Source organism: Pseudopodoces humilis, chromosome 21 (assembly GCF_049639895.1).
Source record: "Pseudopodoces humilis isolate 2021_Gansu_Grassland_sample_001 chromosome 21, ASM4963989v1, whole genome shotgun sequence".
NCBI lineage: Eukaryota > Metazoa > Chordata > Aves > Passeriformes > Paridae > Pseudopodoces > Pseudopodoces humilis.
Genome location: NC_142220.1, coordinates 6,592,245 through 6,607,796, shown reverse-complemented (window position 1 = coordinate 6,607,796; position 15,552 = coordinate 6,592,245). Strand labels below are relative to the sequence as shown.

General features: G+C 58.1%; 1 protein-coding gene across 3 annotated transcripts in view; it reads left to right on the top strand.

Annotated features, from left to right (window-relative positions):
* Window positions 1-218: 218 nt before the first annotated feature.
* Window positions 219-15,552, top strand: part of CASKIN2 (CASK interacting protein 2) — a 33,424-nt gene continuing 18,090 nt past the window's right edge. For all 3 annotated transcript variants that reach the window (XM_014255842.2, XM_014255844.2, XM_014255841.2), the window contains exons 1-2: window positions 219-418; window positions 2,414-3,117. In XM_014255842.2, the coding sequence (XP_014111317.2) occupies window positions 3,024-3,117 (94 nt within the window). In that variant the 5' untranslated portion in view covers window positions 219-418; window positions 2,414-3,023. The remainder of the gene's footprint in view (window positions 419-2,413; window positions 3,118-15,552) is intronic.

Below are 15,552 nucleotides of genomic sequence, written 5' to 3'. Positions count from 1 at the left end.
GAGCCGATGCCCGGGAGCCCGGGGCAGCCCCGGCCGGGGGCGGAGCGCTCCCTGCCCCGCTCGACGCCGCATCACGGTGAGTGACAGCAGCCCCGGCCCGGCCCCGCCGCACAACCCGCCGGGCTTTTCCAATCAGGCCGGGCCGGGGAGGGATTTCCTGCCGGGACGGGGCCGGCCCGAGCGGGACTTTGCCGAGTGCCGCGCCGCTGCCAGCCGGGACCCGCGGCGCCGCTCCGGTACCGGTCCCGCTCCCGCCCCGCGGGGCTCGGGAGGTTGCGGCCGGGCCGGGCCCGGCAGTGCTCGGTTCGCCGCGGTCCGGAGCGGCTCCGCACGGCGTGGGCGGGTCCGGTCCGGTGCCGTCGGTTCGCCCCGGCGCGGTTCGGTTCGCCCCGGTGCGGCGGGCTGGGAGCGCCGCCAGGTGAGTGGGGCCGGCGGAACAACTCGCCCCAGGAGCCGCGGAACAACTCTCTTCGGCGGGGGCAGAAATCCCCCCGAGTGCGCCCGGAGGAAGGAGCCGCCCCTCCCGGGGGTCTCGGGGCGGGGGCGCGGCCGGGGCCCCCCTCGCTGCCCGCCCGGAGCCGCCCGGGGGAACCGAGCTGCCCCCGCCGCCCCTGGGGACTCGGCTGGGTGCCTTCGGCTCCTTTGCATCTTTCCTCCGCCACTTACGTAACTGGTGTGGCTTTATTTGGGGGGTTTTTCTCCTCCTCGCCCTCCTTTTTTCTTGCCCGGCGCTGCCGTTGGCTGCGGGAATGTTTGGGATAGTTTGGTTCTCCAGGTGAATTCCTGGGCTGGAGGCTCATCTCTGCTCGTGTGGGAGGGATGTTTTGCTGTCGCTTTTCCAGCTTTGTGCGTTTCTCGAATTTTACCTTCGCTGCTCCTCTCTGGAAAGGCTGAGGAGGTGCAGGTCGGCTTTGGGAGCTCCGGGTCCCCCCGGGTTGCCCGCTGAACCCCGCATGTTCCGGGAGCCGAGGCAGCAGCACCGGGGCCGTTTCCCGAGTGAGGCCGGACAGACTTTTCAAATATGAAGTCGTCTCACCGCCTCGCGTTCGTTTCTTGTGAGCGCTCCTGAGGAGCAGCGCAGAGTTGGATGCAGTGCACAGGGTTAAACGAAATAGTTCTGAAGATGGTAGGACGAAGGGGCATTTCGGGAGGGGATTTGTTTGCGGCGGGAGGTTAGTCTGAGTCAAGTGGCTGAAACTTTGTTGTGAGGTAGGTAAACTTCCCCAGGACCAGGGGAGGTGGCAGCTGACCCCGACGGGCACCAGCTAAGGCAGTACCTGAGGATCATCTTTTCATCTGCCCTGTGCTGCTGCACCCTGGGGAGCGCTGGAACACGGGGAAGTCATGAGCCGTGTTTATGGGCAGCTGCAGCTCCTGGCTGAGCAATGCAATGCCACAGGATTCTCCTTCTGGTTTTGCCCCCACCCCAACAGGACCTGTCACTGTTGCCTTGTCTCCCCTGTGATTTCCATGCTCCGAACAGTGACCTCGATTGCTCGGAGGAAGCGACACCGACTGTTATATAAACTGTGGAGGGCGAGCGCTCTGGGAAGGGAGACTCCACTGAGCCATGACTGGAGGAACCAGAGCTGCCCATCTGTCCTGGATGGGCAGAGGGGAAGTTGTGGGGTGATCTGGTGATGGCCTTGCAGCTGGCACGGTGTGTGCTCCCTGCTCTCCTGCACGCACGCTCCTCCCTGGTGTCAGAGCAGCCTGCCAGATGCATGGCCCTGAACCAGGAGGGATTTTCTTGCCACACAGTTTGGGCAGCCCAGATGCAATGTGGGAGCACAGGCTGGGACATGTGAACTGCTTCTGTAGGACCCTGTGCCCTCTCCAGGGTACCCTGGCTGGGCAGGATATGGCCTTGATCCTGTTCTGTGCACAGTTTTCCTGCTGAATTACACCCAAGTCCTCATTGGGGCCAGAGAGAGCTCCTGAACTGGTGAAGAAGTGTCTTGGGTGCCAGAGCATTGAGTGTCCCGGGAAGTTTGGAGGGTGAGGGTTTATCCTTGCACAGGAGAAGAGTGCAAGGCAGGCTGACCCTCCCATGGGCTGGAGAGGGCTTTGGCTGAACCTTCCCAGCTCCATCCCTCGTGTGCTGCCACGAGAAAAGGAGAGGGGGAGATGTCATGTGCCCCAAGCCCTGTGTGCTGCCTTTAGGGAGGATGTGGTGTGTGTGGCCCCGGGAGGGCAGGGAAGGAGCTGTGCCCCTGTCCTGCTCCAGGGGCAGCACCCTCAGGAGGTTTCCTCCACAGGTTCTTCCCTCTCCATTTAACATAAGGATGAGCCAAGTCCCTCCAGGACTAAATATAGTCAAAGTATTCGTTCTTCGGCATGGATACAAAAGCTGTCGCGACGGAGCCGGGAGGTAAATGGCCTTTGGGGGCTGACTCTGCTCTTCCCTCCGCAGGTCCCAGGCTGCCGTGCCGGGGCTCGGCTGTGCTCGGGGCTCCCCAGCGTGCCTGCAGTGCCGTCACCGAGAGGAATGCCAAAACGAAGGGGCTAATGAGCACCAGAGAGGGAGGATCTATAACTTCCAGATGGCAACGAGCCCATAATCCCTTTGGGAAGAATTAGGGACTCATCAATGCAGCAGAGCCTGCTGAAGGGAGCAAAGCACGACACCTCTGGCTCCAGGAGTGCTGTGAGAGGCTGAGGGCATCCCAATGCTGCCAGCGCTGGACACCCTGCCCCGAGCTGCCTGGCTTTGTCTCGTAGAGCTCTGGTGCTGCCAGGAGCACCCCAAGCACTGAAGTATTTTTTGTTTTAAATGATTGCATGTTCTCCAACCAAACCCCATCAGTGTCCTGCTCCTCCTGATGCAGAAAGGGACTTCTGCCCTTAACAGAAAGACTTCTTCCTTCTGGTTTTTATGCCCTGTGGGATTGTAAAGTGTGCTTCTTCCTGGATTTCATCTCTCATCAAAGTGTGTTTTGAGGAATTAGGGGCTTATTTCCATGGCTTTATAAACCTCTGGAATCTGAGTGTTTCTACGTTGCCGCTGCTCCCACCTGCCTGCGATGGGGCGCGAGCAGGAGCTGATCCAGGCCGTGAAGAACGGGGACATACCTGGCGTGCAGAAACTGGTGGCCAAGATCAAGGCGTCCAAGAGCAGTGAGTACCTGGGCAGAGAGCCATGGGCTCCCTCCCCCTGGTTGGGCACTCCTGCCAGTCCTGGGGTGCAAGTGTCAGTGCTGGCCAAGCCAGGGTGCTGGCTCTGACCCCCGGCACATGAGTTACGCTGCGGCTGGATGCGGGAGTGCGAGCACAGCCCGTGCGGATGAATGACCGGGCTATAAGCAATCCTACAGCTGAGCTGGGGTTCCCCTTGGGCTCTGGGCCAGGGTCCTGGAGTGTGGGCCACGGAGCAGGATGGGTGAAGGGAAGCTGCCGTGGCAGGGGGAAGTGAACCGCTTTGGGGGGGGACACTGCTACAAAGGGTCTTTAGCAGTTACTGCTCACTCCCAGCCTTATTTATCTTGTGAAAAATTATCATCCCGGCCAGTCGACTGGAACCAATCGTCAAGCCTTGAATTTCAGTCTGGTAATGTTTAACCCTTCAGCAGGGCTGTTTTCTTGCCTCTTTGTGCTCTCAGAAAGGTCAGCAGCAAGCAGAGCTTGGGGCGAACAGAGAGCTCGGGAGGGGTCCCCAAGGGCACCGGGGTCCTGCAGATGCTGCATGGCATCTGGAGGAGACAGGGAGGGTGGAAAGGTGGATGAGATTGTGGTCAGTGCCACAGAGCCCTTGCATAGAGCTGAGCTCCTGGTCATTTCTTCTGACAGACTAAGAGAAGGAAACGGGGAAAAGTAAATAAAAGGGCTCTTGATGCCCTATTATATTATCACCCAGTTGTCTGGCTGGCTGGAGGAAGGTGTGCCCTGGCTCCCTGGGCTGTGGGAGTGTGGATACCCCTGCCAAGGCTGCTCATCGTGTGGGGTCTCGTGGGAGTGTGTGGGAAAGCTGAAGGGGAATAAGCTGTCTGGAGGAGGGAGAGGGGAAACTCAGGCAGGGAAGCTTTAAGGCTTCTTAGGAGCAGCTCAGAGCAGAGAGGCTGGTGCAGAGAAACCTGAGTTAGGCTGAGGATTATAAAACGTGAGGAGGGGATCAGCTCCCCTGGGTCATCTACTGGAAGGATTTGACTGGGGCCAGAACTTTGTAAATCTCAACTGCTGGACTTTCAGAAGGGCTGGGAGCTGCCTCCTCCCCAGAACAGGGGCATCTGGTGTCCCTCCCCTGGGTGAAGGTACTGGGTGTCATTGCCTCTGCTGCTCAGGGACTGTGCCTGTACAGGATCCCTGAGCTGAACAAGAGCAGTCTGCCCATATGGGTGGGTTGAAGGACACCCCCAAAGCAATGTCAGGACATGAGTGTCCCTCTGGCTGACACAGCCCCATTCCCTGAGCTGGTGTCCCATGGCCTAGCAGTGTGTGCAGGCTGGGGTGCTCATGGCTCTCTTCCTCCTGCACAGCCAGAGGGGTGAAGTCACACTTGTTTTCTCCCGTACCCTCCGGTAACTCTCTCCCAGTTCAATCCCGTCTGTTTTCTCTCTGGAGTCTTCCCCTCCCTGCAGCTGTGGGGCACCCACGTGAACATGTGTGTTTAACTCCCCCACTGCAGCGGCATCAGCAGCTCCCTCGGCTTGTTTTTATTTTATTCCTTTATAAGGAGGGGCCAAAAAACCCTGACCCCTCCAAGGCCACTGCTGCAAGCCCTCAGTGGGGCTCCTATGCTTGACCTGCTGGGGGGCTTGCCTGGTCCTGGAGGCTCATCCCTGGCATGGAGGGCACCACTGCTCCCCTTCCCTTATGGTTCCCTCTCCCTCTTCTCACCAATGGCGTGTGAGCCAAGCATTTGCTGCCTTTGCTGCTCATTAAAGTGCCTTTTCCATATGACAGGCTGAGATGCTGATTTTTTTTTTTATTTTTTTTTTCAAATATATTTTTTTAAATCCCTCTAAGAGTCCTTCTGCTGTCTCAGTGGATTGGGAGCTCGATCGCTGTGATCAGCCCTCTGGGGCTTCCTGTGCCTAAAAAAGTCACCGCACGTAAGCAAAATCCAAGCGCCAGTCCCAGCAGTGGGAACTTCAGGGACACGTTGTTTAATATTCTCGGTGCGCAAGCGCCGCCACACAAGTGGGTCACAGCACCTCTCATTCCAAGGTGCTGGGGTGGGCAGGGACAAGATTTTTGGGGGCAGGAGCCAGGAGGGAAAGGGCAGGCAAGGGCAGTTGTCCTGCCTGTGGGAAGGGGACGTCAGCACGACGCCGTGGTCACTCCTGCAGACAGGGAGGGGGTTCTGGTCTGGGAGAGCCAGGCTGCTCCTGCCAGGCCAGCCGTGCTTTGCTGAGGTTCCCTGGCAATGGAAACATCCCGCTTTTTATTTTCTTTCTCCCTCTCCCCTCCCCTCTGCCTCGGGAGCGCTGCAGAGTTTAATTGAAATTGTTAAACGACCCATCACGGCTTTGGCCTCTCTCCCCCGCGATCAATCACGTCCCTGGGCTGCTGCCCTCACCAACAATGCACCAGTTGGCCCAGCCAGGGCCAGCACCGAGGGGCTGGGGCTCCCAGGAGAGGAGAGAGGCAGAGCCCCTCTGGCCAGGGATCTCAGGGGCAACAGCTCCTACAGCTGGTTGGTGCCCAGCAAAGTTTGGGTGTCCCCATCCCTGGATGCAGAATCAAGGGATAGGGGATGGGGGTGCCCCTGTGATAACCAGGGCCTGGAGGAGCTGTGGAAGGTGGTGGGAGCTGGACTCACTGTTTGCCTTCCTCAAGGGAGTGGTGAAGGTTTTTGTTTAAACGTGTGCGAAGTGCAAAGAAAGGGCAGCAGCTGAGCAAACTGGTGTGAAACTCTCAAGGACAGGGAGCAAAGCCCTGCTGAGGTTCAGCTGCTGTCTTGAGGAGGTTCTGTCAGCCACTTGCCCCATTTCAGCAGCTATGTTGGTGCTTTCCAGACCTTCGATATTAAAGACTGGGCTGGTCTCCTGGGACATGGCTGTGTTTGGGCCATGACCTAGCAAGTTGTTAAACGCTAGCAAAGCTTGCAGAGGGGTGTTGGCTTTATGGCCATGCCTGTGTTGGAGCCTCTCACTGCTGCGTCCCAGCAGCACAAAGCATGTTAAGGTTTTCTCAAGATCTGTGCCAGCCCTCAGATGCTGCTGCCACCATCCAGTTTGGCAGGAGAAGGACAGTGCTGCGCTGCACTCTGCTCACTGCTGTGAGACTGTAGCAGGCAGATGTGGGATAATTCACTCATCTCCCCCTTGAATATCCTCCTAATCCCTAGTAGCTGTATCAGCTTAAGCCTCAAAGCGTGAGGTTTAATATCTCTCCTGTGATTTGTTAGCCTTTGCCACCGGCGCTCTGTGTCTCTGTCCTCTGCAGAAACATCCACCCTCCTCTCATGACCTGCTTGGGTTTCTGCTTCTCCCAACAGCAGCAGGTCTGTAGTTGTTAGGGGGAGAACTTGCTCCTTTTTGCAATCTGGGAGTTATTTTGTAATGGTGTTGGACGTGCCTTTGTGCCAGGCAGAAAGCCCAGGGTGCCATCCCCCTTACAGAGGCAGACCATCCTCTTGTTTGGAGCGAGGCTTGTCTCAAACCCTCGGGTACTCCAGGTGCTATTCCTGGTCTGGCAGCAGGGCAGAGCCCAGACTGGCCTTGGGCAGGATCCTTATCGTGTCAGGCTCTGTTACACCCGATGGCTTTCCCCGGTGGCAGTGGTGCAGGGGTGCCCGGGCACCTTTCCTGCTCCACTCCTGCCCCGGGCAGTGCAGGCGGTTGGACCCGGCTCTGCCACCAAGCACAAGTGTGGCCCTGGCCATGTCTCTTGAAGCCCAAGTTTCGAGGACGAGTTCCCAAAGCGTCCTTGGCCGTGTCCTCCCTCCTCTCCCTGCACGCTGTAGGTCTGACGGGCTGGACCGGCTCCGCAGCCGCGCTCCGACTTGGAAGGGCTGTGGGCACGCCTGCGGAGAGACGCTGAGAAACTCTGCCGAAACGGGCAAAACTCCCTGTTCCTCCAGGACTGAGCCAGGAGCAGGGCGAGGCACCGTGCCCGGGGAGCCGGGCTGGCGGCGGCCCCGTGCCGGGGACCCCTGCACCCCACAGCGTGCCCAGACCTGCTCCTGAACCAGCCTGCGGTGGGTGGGTGGTGGGAGTGGGAGAAAAAAGGCTTCAAAGGCTCTGGAGAGTGCGGCAGCCACGGGGCTGGATGGTGGTGGGGCTGCAGCTCCGTGGCAAACTGGGGTCAATCCTTTCTTCCTCCTCCTGTGGTTCCCAACCCCCCTGGAAGGGGATCTCCTCTGGTAGCCTGGTGTTTGTTGGGTGGGTTTTCCCATCCACATCCTGGCGTTCCCACCTCTTTCGCTGGGAAGGAAAAGCTCGGCACAGGCAGGGGAAGGAGAGAAGGGACAGTTGGTTTTCAAAGCTGGGCTCCAACGGGTGCTGTGTTTGGAAAGGGGCCCGGCTGCCACCAGAGCGCCCGGAGCCAGGGAAAGAGTTGCTGTGCCGAGAGCAGGAGATAAGGCGTGAGCAAACAGCGTCACACTGGGAGATGGAGGAGCCTGTGCTGGGCACTGGCTGGCCTAGCCCCTGCCCCCCTGCACCCCATTTCCCTGTGTTCAAAGCTCCACATCTCCCCCTGTCCCAGGTGTGTATTTCTGTCCCCAGCCTTGGCAGGGTAGCCTGTGGTGCCTGCTGTCAGCCTGGGACGCTGCAGCCGACTTTTTCTTGTCTCTGTAAAAGAGTAGGGGGGGAAACCAGGCTAATTCTGGGGAAAAGGATGAATGTGGGGACTACTGAACCTGCTCCAGGCCATGCTGCTGTCCTTTGGAGATGGCCAGACACCACTGGTGTATCCCAGGGAATCTGGGATCTCCTGGAAATGTGGAGGTCCCTAGAGGCCACGGATGGAGGCAGGCTGGCATCCATCCCCAGTGTCACAGGCAGGAGGCTGAGGTTTGGGACAGGAGGGGAATTTCCATCCCTTGGGCATTTCCTGGTGACTCAGCTCAGACCAGGGGGCTCAGCTGTCCCTTCCCAAGGGCCACAGAGGCCGTTTTGGCTGTCTGACCCAGAAACACACGACAATTCAGATGAGGACAGCTTGAAGGCAGACAGGGAGGGCAGTCCTGAGTCCTGGGACGCCGTGTGCCCGGCTGCCAGCAGCACATGGGCACGGTAACCAGGACGGTGCTCCCCAGGGCTGCAGAGAAGAGGACGTGGCAAGGACACTGCCAGCACAGGCATTCTGTCCTCTGGCTTGGCTGGTTCCAGGAGGGAGCTGGTGGACAACGACAACGACCAGCATCACTTCTGTCACCTCCCTGGCAGTATCCCAGTGCCGCAAAGAGGTTTTTGTGGGAAGGTGGGAAGTGAATTGTTGCATCCCAGTGGCGATGGACCGCGTGTAAGATGGTTTCCTGCTGGAAATGGATGCTTCCACCAGCATTGCTCCGGCAAGAGTTAAAAGCGGGGTTGGATGCCGTGCGTGTATGTGTGCATGCACGCGCCCTGCTTTGTTTTTAAAAGCGCCTCGGCTGTCCTGGATCCCTGCCAGACCCGGGGCCGCCGCTGGCAAAAACTCCGGCAAAGGAGTATGAAAGGGGCAAGAAACTAAATAACAATAAACCACCTTTTTTTTTTTTCTTCTGGCTGCTCTAGCAAGCGAGAGGGTGGGGAGGAGCTGCGAGCATTCCGGCTCCCCCTAAATCCCATCCTGGCTTCCCTAAAAAATCACTCCTGGATGGAGAGGGAGGGATCTTTTGAACCTTGGGGCTGTAATATCACCCAAGCCTTGCCGAGGTGTCCTGGTGAGTCACAGACCTGTCTGGAGATGCCCAAACTGCTTGGAAATGGCTCTGTCGGTATGATCTCTACCCTCCCAGGGAAGGGCTGGATACTGTGGCCCATCCCTGGGATGCTGCCCGGGGTAGGTGCAAAGCCACCCCAAGCCGTTTGCAACCCCAGGGAGAAAGGCCGGAGCTGCAAGCGAGCAGGGCTGCGATGGCGAGATAAGGGAGCAGGGAGAACCTGCGTGAGGCAGGTATGCAGCTCCCACAGCATCCCAGGCCTGGTGCAACACGTCCGGCTGTGCTTCCGCCAAGCCCTGCCAGCGCCGCTCCCTGCGGGCCCCAGCCAAGGCTGCGCAGGGAGCGCGTGGCTCCCGGCGTTACTGCCATGCCCAGACCCCTGCCCCGTCCTCCCCGGTGCCATCCCAGGAGCTGGGTCTGGCTCGGCCACCCGAGGTGGGCAGCTGTACTGCGAGGGGTGAAAAATCCTGGGATTTCATAATCCTGGGCACAGCTGATTGTGTAAGGCCCTGTCTGGTTGGAAGAGTTGGCGAGCGTGGCAAGGGCATCTGGTGCCTGTCACCGAGGTGGCCCCAGCAGCGAGGTTGGCTCAGCCTCTGCCACCCACTCTGCAGGTGCCTCTTGCCTCCATGGAGCATCTATCTCAGGGGCTGCCTGCCTCACTTTCCCCCTCCAGCAGCCCCTTGTGAGGCATTGCCTTGTTTCTTTGCCAGGACAGGCGTGGATAAGCCTGAAGGGAGTTTCCAGCTGGATGTGAACTGGGTGCAAATAGCAAGATGGAGAATAGCAAGATGGAACCCCACCCATCTTCCCCTTCCATGGGTGTCCTGTCCCAACTCACAACCTGTGCAACCCCTCAGGGCCCTCGGATGTGTCCCCATCATGGCAAGGCCACGTGACAACCACTTGCCTCAGTGGCCTCCAAAACGGGCCAGAGTCCTCCCTGGTGGCTAATCATTGCCTGCATGGGGGACATGGGGACACGGTGAGTCTGGCCAGCAATGTGGGGTCCAACACAACCATAGCCCAGGGATTGTTTTGGGCTGCAGCCCAGGCTGCTCTGATTGGTCTGAAGCAGCTCTGGTTTGGTTTTGTGCGGCTGACACACATGGGAAGGGCTTCATCAGCCCTCCTGGCTTCCCTGAACCAGTACCTGCTAATCCTGCTGGCTTAAAAAGAAGGGAGACGCTCCTCCTCCTCCTCCTTAGAGGGAAGGAGGCTCCTGCACAGAATGAGGTGCTGCCTCTGACCCTGCTGTGTGTCTACAAACCTCAAGAGCTACTTAAGCTTTGGGAGAGCCCTCAGTTTCCTCCTCAACAGTGTTGAGGCGCAGGCAACTCCCTGTCTTGGAGCACCTGTCCCACTGGTTATATTTAGCAGCACATGGATATCCTGGAGCTGCTTCTCTGTTGCTTTCACCCCAAACCTGGTGTGGATGTGCAGGTGTCCAGTTCTGAGTCCCCAAAGTCATGGCTCTACTCTATCCCACTGCAGCTTGCTCCAAATGCCTATGGCTTTATGGGACTGAATTCACAGCAGGTGAGTGGTCCTGGATGAACATCTCCTCCCAGGAGCAGTGCAGGTGGGTGCCTCTCCTCAGTCCCAAACTCTGGGACAGGGACCAGCATGTGGCTGGTCATTAACCCCCTGCACCCACACGTGTTGCCAGCCATGTGTTGGCAAAATCAGTAACTCATTTTCCAGGAAGGGACATGAGGCTTCTGGGTCTGGTTGGCTCTCCCGATGCTTTCCCAGAAGGATTGCCACTGCTCAGAAAGCCATTCCTTGCCAGGCCTGGGGATGGAGCAACCTGCCATCATCTTGTGGCCAAGGTGGGGGGCATTGGGTGCTACAGAAGGGGTAGCACAGAGCAAGAAGTGGTGCCTTTTCCCACAAAAAGGAGTAGATGGAGGCAGGGGGGTCCCATTTTTCCCTGTGCTCCCCCACTTTCTCCCTGCACGCTCCCTGGGATGCTGCGGGGCAGCAGGTGGGGGTTTCAGGGCTCGCTCCCACGTCCTGCCTACGCCAAGTCGGGCTTGCCGGGGCCGTTCCTGACACGCACCCGCCACGCTGGGAAGGCGTAAACAGATCGGGTTCCCGGCAGGGGTCCAGGGAGTGGGCAGGTCTTGGCTTGTGTCCCACCACTGCTCCATCGAGATGGGGTGTGGGGAGCACCCAGGCAGGGCTGGGATGGAGGGGTCTGACCTGGCAGAGGAGTCCCTGTGGGAAGCTGGGCATGACATTGGTTTGGCAAGGAGCCAAGAATGTTGCCTCTGCCTCTGTTTACCTCTGGTGCTGAGGTGGGCCTGTTCTTTGGGGGATGGGAGGTGTTGATGTGCTGCCCCCAAACCACTTCCTGATTCCTTTATGGGGAGCTGCTGGCCAGAGCTCAGCCCATGGACTGAGGGTCCTCAGATCCAGCTCCTTCTTTTCTATTGGAGTTGTATTGTGATGCCTTTGACCTTGCTGTAACTCAGCCCTTGTCCCTTCCAAGGTATATGGGGGGATGGGGCTGCTCTGTGTCGCCTTTGTCCCCAGCTGGTCCCCAAGCAGCTGCTGCCCGACTCTGGTGTCCGGGCTGGGCAATGGGAGGAACCCGCTGCCCTCCCTGCCGGCCCTGGAGCAGCTGGGACGAGGGGAGGGAGTCAGGAATGCAGTGCCCAGAATAACTCAGCAGTCACCAAGGGTCCTGAAGGGATGGGAAGGTGGGTGTGGGGTCCTGGGGTGGGTTCCTGCTTCCAGGACAGGGTGATGCCTCTCCCCAGGACACAGACTGTCACCAGCTCCTAAGTGATTGCTGCTTCCATGTGCGGACATGCAGGGTGGTGCAGGACATCCTGGTCATGAAGCTGTCATGTCCCTCTGCTGTCCACTGCATATGGAACCCCATTGTAGAGCAGGATCCCAGGCAAATCCTTCACTGTCACGTCTGCATGAAAATATCCCAATCCAGCTAAGGCAGCATTTTGGCAATGGCTTTCCTGCTTTGGCATTGTCCAGCCAGAAACACACGCAGGCAGTTGGAGGGTCTGATCCATCTGGGAAAGAGCTCTCACTCTGGCCATGGACAACACCATACCACGGTGCTGCTGAAAGGACACCGCCTTTCCCTGTCTTGGGAAGGAAAGGAGAGAGTGGCAATGGAACGACCCCTCTCAGGCTGCTTGTCCCAGGCTGGACAGAGCTTGGCCTGTGCCTGCTGGGGATGGACCCATCCCTCTCCCATTCCCACTTGCCAGCAGCATGGAGCAGCCAGTCAGTTCTCAGGTGTTTTGGTAGGTGACCTTTGCACGGGGAATGGGAACAGCAAGGTGCCCTATGCACCCTCACCATCTCTGGAGAAGGGATTTGGACGGGGATCCCTCCTGTCCATCATAGTTTGGGAGCTGAGCAGCCACTGCTGGGTGAGATCCTTACACTCTTTCCCAATGCAGATGCCACAAATGGCTGCAGCATCACGGAATCTGCAGGAGCAGTCACTGGGCATCCCTTGAAACTGGCAGGAAGCAGGGGCCATGTCTTGGCTCTGTCCCGGAGGGAAGGAGGTGTTTTGCTGAAGCTGCTAAATCCAGGCTGCAGTTCGGAGGGAGCCGGACAGTGCAGGCATCGCTTGCTGGAAGGACGCTTTAGGAAGCTGAGCGCTTTGTTTCAGTTTGGCAGTAGAGAATATAGTCAGCAGCCCCCCAGAAGTGGAAATCCTTGGTTCTTAGGAAAACCCAGTCCCCAGGCAGCAGCTGCCATGTCCCTGCACAGCCCAGGCTGTGACTGTCCCAGGGGACCCCGGCGGGCACGTCCCGAGCGGGGCTGGCGGCAGCACCAGCTTGCGGGGTCAGAGTTGAAGAAAGGCATCCGCAAGGTATTTTTAACCGTGTGACTCCGAACTCTGGCTGCCAGCAGCCGTCTGAGGTTAGTCCCGGGCTGCCGACAGCTGATTGCCAACGGGCTGCTGGCGAGAGGGGGGAGTTTTGAGTAAAATTCAGTTCCCAGCCGTGTCGGCCTCGGGAAGGAGTGGCGGCACTTGAACCATCGACCTTCGGGGTGACCTCGAACGAACAGCTTCACCTCCTGCTGCCTCCCCTCCCATCCTTTGTGTGCCTTGCCCAGATTAGCACAGCCAGGGTGGGGACAGCCGCTCCAGGTGCACGGCAGCTTCCCTGGGGCCAAAGGAGGAGGATGTCACAGGATTTCCAGCCTCCGCATCGCTGTGTGCTTTGAGTACTGGCTCCACCGGCTGGAGCAGCTCCTGGGTGCCAAGCTGCCATGTGCGGGCACGGGGCTGGCACTGAGGGTGACATGGTGCCACAGGGCTGTGGCTGTCCCCCAGCCTCAGCCTTGCCCTGCTTCCCCTGGGAGCTGCACGGTTGCTGCAACCTCCAAGCTACAATGTAGGGGCTGAATCCTTGTTTTGCTCCCTTGAGCCCACAGGGTTTTGCTGGCCACTGTTGGCGGCTCTAATTTTGATCTGGGGCTCATTGTTAGAACCATAAAATAAATAGGTACGTGCTGCTCTTGGAGCGTCAAACCCCTCCAGGTGTAGGTGGGTTGCTCAGTTGCTGTGTCCTTGCCCGCCCTCCCTAATTAACTGTTGCTCAGCTAATCCAGACTTACTGACCTGCCCTAATCTTCCCATGCAAGGCCAGCACTTCGCTGCTGGCTTCTGTCACTCATCTCTCATGTCCTCTGTGAGCCTCTCTGATGTTCACAGCCCTGGGTATGTAATGGAGGATGGTACCCCAGGAAGCAACAGAACACATGGTGGGAGATGGTTCCCTTGGAAGCCCCATGCAGGGCTGCTGAGGTTGCTTTCATGACCAGCAGCTCCCTCTGTGTCCACACACACTCAAACTGCTCCTCTCACCGTCCCCCCACATCCTGCTTCCCCTCTTTCTTCCTCCCATTGACCTGCTGCCAGTTGGATTATTTCTCCCCAGATGCTGCAATCCGCATTTTTCCCAGGTTGAATCTGCCTGGGTTTGTTCTCCTAATCTCTCTAAGTCCTTTTTGTGTTATTTCTGCGCTTGTCAATCTGTAGCACATCCACCACAGATTATTTTAATGCACCATTTGCTGGGTATGGCATTAATGACAACACTGAGAGCGTCTGTAGGTGCAGCCCCTTTGCCAGGGTATCTGGGATAGCCCTTCCTTGGCTCCCAGGGAGCCAGCTGGACATGAGCTAAGGTGCATTGTTAATGCTGGAGCTGACGCTCTGCTGGTGCCTGTGTCCCACAGCCCAGGGCCCCTTGGCCCCACGGAGTGCCCGCTGCAGGTTCAGGCAGTGCTCGCACTTGGCTGTTGGCCCCCACCGCTATCAGCCCATCTCTTCCCGCTCGGGAGGCGTCCTGTCCTTTCGGAAGGATGGGGGAAATGGAAAAGGCTCCACCTCTTCCCTGGGCAAATACAGCTCCTCTGAGTTCATATCCTGGAGAGCGGAATAGCCAGGTCCCAGCAGGGACGGTGACTTCACCTCCCGGTAACGCGTTTCCCTGGCCAGCTGGGAAAGGAGCCCTTGTATCTCTGAAGGAGCCGCCTGGTTTCCCCCACCCAAAGCCTTTCCCCGCTGTTTCCATCCTGGATGGGGCTGGGGGATGCAATTTTGGCTCTGTGGGGAAGGGGTGTTACCAATTCTCCTGGCCAGGGGAGCTGGGCTGGGCTGCATCGCTTTGGGTAGGCAGCCACTACAAACCCACAAATTATTGTGGAGAGGGGGAGCAAGCACCATTCATCTCACCCCAGCTGAAATCCTTCTGGGGGCCTGAAACTCAGAGCAGGAGCATGTGTTTGGCTTTTGCAAGGGGTGAATTCAGCTCCAAAGGATCCTTGTGATGATCTTTTCCCTGCTTGGTGTTTGTCCCCTCTGTCCCCTGTGGCCATCAAACCTTGGGGTCGAGAGCCGAGAGCTGCACCTTCTTCCCAGCTGTGTGGATGGAGACGGGGCTTCCGATTCTGCTTTTCCTTTCATTGTTCTGGGAGCCTTCACTTTGAACAAACTGCCTGTTTTTTCCTGCTTTGCTTGTGAGGGGAAGCAGCAGGGGTGAATTGGGGGTTTGGATGGGGGTCCTGGAGTGGCTGGGCTGGGGGTGAGTGATCAGTGTCTGTAGTGTGTAGATGCTGCCCAATGTCCCACCTGCTACCAGCCTCTTAAAAAACCTTAAAAGTTTGATTTCCCCTGGAAAAAATATTCACAGCTTTTTCCAAAGAAGGAAAAAGGCTCCCAGTTGACTCCATGGTCCTGTTGCCCTATCCCTCTTCGCCTGTCATGGGTCTCCAGCCCAGCCTAGCATGGAAGGCAGATCCTTGGAGCTCTCAAACTCCCCTGCCTTTGCCATCACCTGCATTCACCATCATCCACCATTGTATCTGAACATGTTGCAGGCCAGTATTGCTTAAAGAAGGAGATGAGGAGGGATGCCAAGGAGACTCAGACATGCCATCAGCAGACAAGTTGGTGGCAAGAACAGCTTGGGCTCTGCGTGGCTGTAAGCCCTAAGATTTGGGGCTCTAGCCAGGGGTGAACAGTGATTTGTGTTGAGGTTATGAAAAGAAATGAGCATTAGGTGCAGGGATACTCACATCACAGGGATGTGCTGTGAGGAACTGCCCAGAGCTCAGCTCCTGGAAGGTTATTGCACCTGCTGGGGTTATTTCAGGCTGCTGAAACCAGGAGGAGGGCCTAGTGTGACAGCTGTCCTGCAGCCTGGGCAGTGTCAGAGCAGGCAGGACCCTGGTCTGGCCCAGGGTTT